The sequence below is a fragment of the Fukomys damarensis genome, unplaced genomic scaffold, assembly GCF_012274545.1.
Source record: "Fukomys damarensis isolate Sample0158 unplaced genomic scaffold, DMR_v1.0_HiC HiC_scaffold_33, whole genome shotgun sequence".
NCBI classification, from domain to species: Eukaryota; Metazoa; Chordata; class Mammalia; order Rodentia; family Bathyergidae; genus Fukomys; species Fukomys damarensis.
Window position 1 is genome coordinate 19,240,613 of NW_022900945.1, and position 4,521 is coordinate 19,245,133.

A 4,521-nucleotide genomic window follows, 5' to 3' on the forward strand; every position below is an offset into this window, starting at 1 on the left:
AAGAAAAAAAAAAAAAAAAAAAAAAAAAAAAAAAAAAATCTAATTGACTGGAAAGAATTTTCACTAGAAGAGATTAGAATACTTACGTGTTTATTGCTTATTGGCTTTTTCAAAAGAGCATCTCTAGAAATATGGTCTGCTGTTCTTGCAACATCTTCCAAAAATCGATAATCTAAAAATTTCAGAATAAAAAATAAACAAGTAACATATATCAATTCCAGGAAGCATTAATCTGCTATGCATAATATGGCTTACCACTTAGGAGATTCATTTCAGTAAACTCCTGTATTGAAACATAAGCAGTTTTATCTCGCACTCCATTACATGTCAGTTCTGCTTTGTGTTTCTTTACACAAGGTAAGCTGAAAAAAAAAAGAGGAATACATTTATATTTTGAAGTAAGAAACATACAGATACAGGTAGTTAGGTAGAAAGTTACACATATACCTGCAGGAATATCGCATGCAGCGTGGACATTTGTACTTTGCTTCTTCTGTACCACAAGTTTCACACCTATAAAAACCCAGATGCAACATGAAATTATCAAATATTAATTTTACTTATCTATTCATAAACTCTGAATGTTGATTCAATTACTTGTCATAATTTAGACATGTGCTTTTAGTGAATAATGTGTAAGCAACTCTGATAAAATACTTGACAGTTGTCAAACATTGTTAAAAATTCTCTATGAAACCATCTCCGAATGACATGTTCTTTTAGAATGTTGTTAGTGATATATAATTTTAAAAAATTATGACTTTAAAAAATCACCTCACTTTTGATTTCTATTTGATTATTTGCTGCTGTTTTAAACTTGTAATTCTTGGTAATCTGCTCACTCTGTTGTATGTAACCAGAAGTCCATTCCTAAGCATGTTTTAATATTTTAAAAGCATACACAGCAGAAAAATACAGCAGTATAAAAAGTGTCATTAATGTCTTTTTTCCTCAACTCCACACCTAACCTAGAATGGGCATCAAAATAGTTTATAAATGCCATTACCCATCATCTGTCCTCAGCTGCTCTCTAGGACCATGGGATACTGACAAGCTTTTTACAACTTCTATTTGGCTCACCGTGTTCTACACAGTAATATTCCCAACAATCTGATCATGATTTCACTAAGGAAATTAAAACAAAAGCAATATTACTGCCTATACAGAAGCTCAAGTCAATTTTTGCTTAATTTTAACTCAATCCACTTTGTCATTGTTTTTTTTAAAATTAGATTTCCTTATCTTTATCGTCTTTCAGATTAATATTGGGTCAAAAGTATATTAATAGCCAGATTTGGTTCCAAAAGGTCTTTTAGTTCCCTGAATGTTTATTTGGTAAGTTGACCACTACTCACTGATCATTACCACTTCACATAATTTCACTGAATTTGTTCTAACAACATCCCCCTTCCCCTCTCCCTGAACACTACCACTCGGTCTCCAAGGATTATTTTTCACTATTTCCCTTTCTGCTATTAGTGTAGTTCCCAACAATCCAGACAAAAGACAGACAGTTTTATTCCCTAATCGAATTTCTCCCAGCCCTACCTTGACATGGCCAATTTTCGCTTGCGGCCCACTGTGGAATGTATATGAAATTCTTCTTTCACCTTTATATCATCTGTTACTTCTTTCTTCAGGAAATGCTCCTCTTCTTTTATGCGCACTCCATCCACCATCTCCTCCCGTTTTATAGTCTCATCACCAAACGTCTCCTGCTTTATCTCCAAGTTATCCTTTTCTTCCTTCACTTCCGGCCAATCCATTACCTCTTCCTTCACCTTCACTTTCTCTTCCTTCACCTCTGGTTCATCCACCTTTTCTTCTTTTACTATCAAACTACTATCTACCTCCTGCTTCACTTCCAATATGCCCGCTTTCTCATCCTTCACCTCAGGCCCATCCTCTACCTCCTGCTTTACCCACTGTGCATTCAACATGCCGCCTTCTACATCCGACCAGTCCATAATTTCTTGCTTCACAACTGTTAAGTCCATTTGCATCTCCCCTGCCCTTTGCCCACTTCCTATCTCTGCATCCTGTAGCCTCTTCATGCCTGTACGTCCATTCCCCTCCTCTCCACCGCCAGCCTCTTCCATCCGTGCAAAGTTCCCGACCTCCACTTCCCTACCAGACTCAGGACTTAGCCGCGCCCCCTCAGGTACCCTCTGGAGACCTCCTCCCGAGGTCCCTTCATTTTCAGCAGCAAAAGCCATCAGTTCACTGTCCTTGGCTTACGCTGCCAATACGTCCTTTAAAGTGGCTGCTCCACTGCAACGGGCAGGAGCACCAGACGCAAAACAACAGCACACGTGCGGACACAAACCGCAAGCCCAAACGCTCGCCCGGCGAAAGCGCCCGAACTGCCGTAAAGTACCGCTCCGCGCCACGGCACTTCACGACTTATAGAGTTCTTTACGGCGCAGCGGCGGTCCCGCCCGGTCGTCCTCTGACGCAAACTTGTGAGGCCACGCCCAGTGCGATTTCAGTCTCCGGGCTCCTGGGCGGGCTTTTGCTGCCTCCTTACTCTGAGGTGTTCTCTGGCCAAACCGATCTCTGTAAATAGGGCGGGAGAGTTGAACTCTTAAATCTTGTAAAGGGAAGACTCACCCTAGTCTGTATGAACGAATTCAACCTAATCCTGCCTGAAAATGATGGACACAGTTTCTTCACCTACTCTCTAGGGTAGGTTGTATTACAAATTCCTGTGATATTGCGAAGATTACGTGAAATCATGAAGCCAGCTGTGACTCCCACAAACTCAATATTGTACGTATGGCTGTTATTACTGGGAATCCTGGTAGGTTTCAGGTTGGCCCTGACTATTCAACTCTGTTTAATCAGTAACAGCTTATATCGCCCAGTTTTCAGTTCCTGTCATTGAACAAGATTCTTTTTTTTTTTTTCAGCTTTAATTGAGTTTATTGGTACATTTTAGGGATAAAGTACAGTTACATTCATTGTTGGGATCTTGTACCTCTTCTTTTTTGAAACAGGGTCTCGCTATGTAGTTCAGGTTCCACCTGAACTATGCAGTTGAACTCACTACATAGCCCAGGTTAGCTTCAAACTCTCGGTGATCCTCCTGCCTCAGCCTCTGGAATGCTGGGATTATAGGTACATGTACCACCACACTGGGCTCTAAATGATTCTTTACGGTTTGTGTTTTTATTTTGTATGTTTGGTTTGAGATGAAAGTCTGGCTTTTCTGGGCTGCGCCCCAGCTTTATATATTCTTAAATGCTGCCCAGGAATAGATTTAAATGCACCCCGCCAGGGATTTAGCTCAGTGGTTCTGCCACCTGCCTCACAAGCGCAAGGTCCGGAGTTCAATCCTGGATACCAAAAAAAACAAAAAGCAACAAAAAAACAGAAAACAATTCAATTAATGTACCCCTACCCACTGAAGAGAAAACAAAACAAAGCCGAACAATACAACCCCAAACTGCATTTTGTATCGGGCCTTTTAAAAAGTATTTCCACTTTCTGGGCATTAGACACTTTTGCCTAATTTTCAGAGACTGAGCTATTTTCCTCATGGTGGCTTTTTGGCTGTAGGCCTCTTCGTCCCCTTAGACTCTTGTTAGTTTGCAGGGCATTCACACATTGGCCAGGGAATAGAAATTTGAGTAGGTGATCAGAGAGGAAGAGGAGTAATTTGGGGCCTTTTTATCTGTTGAAGTTCTAGGGATCAAACTCAGGTCCTCACGCATGCTAAGTGTGCAACTGTACCTCTGAGCTACATCCCCAACCTTGAGGTAATTTTGAAATCTTAGTTGGGACAGTACTAATGGAGTAGCGCTGGAAGGAGACTGAATGTAAGGTTTTGGTGAGTTGAGTAAACTCTCCCTATGGGTTGTGGTAAGAAGCTTCCACAGGAATCATATGGACAGTCTCAGAACTTGATGTGATATTCAGGCTGTGTTATATTTTTACACTAGAAAAAGAGGCTAAATGTCAGAGATAATCTATGGTGTTATACCATATGTATTAATAGTTTGTACCTTTTTATTGATAAATAATATTCCATTATATGACTAGACCATACTTGTTCATTCATGTACTAATTGATGAGTATTTGGATGGTTTCCAGTTTGGGCTGTTAGGAAAATTCTGTTTCTACATTTATATTCAAATTTTTTTGTGTTAACATTTTTTTTTTTTCCTTTAGTTGAATACCTAGAAGTGGACTTGCTGGGCCATAAGGTAATTTAAGTTTAATTTTAAAGAAATAGCTAAATTATTTTCCAAAGTAGTTATATTCATTTTACATTTCTACTGGCTGAGTCCTTCCATTCCAGTTTCTCTACATCCTTGCCAACACTTAGTGTTGTCAGATTTTTTATTATAAGTATGTAGTGGTTATCTTAGCATTGTGAATACATTTATATTTTTTAAAAATCTCATTGTTGTTGTTGTTTTGAGACAGGGTCTTGTTATTTAGCCGAGGCTGGCCTTGAACTTGCCATCTTCCTACTTTAACCTCCAGAGCCACCATGCTCAGCAACATTTGTTGTTTTA

General features: G+C 39.4%; 1 protein-coding gene across 1 annotated transcript in view; it reads right to left on the reverse strand.

Moving 5' to 3' along the window:
• The window catches only part of Znhit6 (zinc finger HIT-type containing 6), a 54,118-nt gene extending 51,740 nt beyond the window's left edge, over nt 1-2,378 (reverse strand). Inside the window, exons 1-4 of the mRNA XM_010636701.3 lie at nt 1,549-2,378; nt 448-513; nt 256-362; nt 87-172 (exon numbers count right to left, since the gene is read on the reverse strand). Coding sequence (XP_010635003.1) covers nt 87-172; nt 256-362; nt 448-513; nt 1,549-2,216 — 927 coding nt within the window. The 5' untranslated portion in view covers nt 2,217-2,378. The remainder of the gene's footprint in view (nt 1-86; nt 173-255; nt 363-447; nt 514-1,548) is intronic.
• Between the last annotated feature and the right edge of the window lie 2,143 nt (nt 2,379-4,521).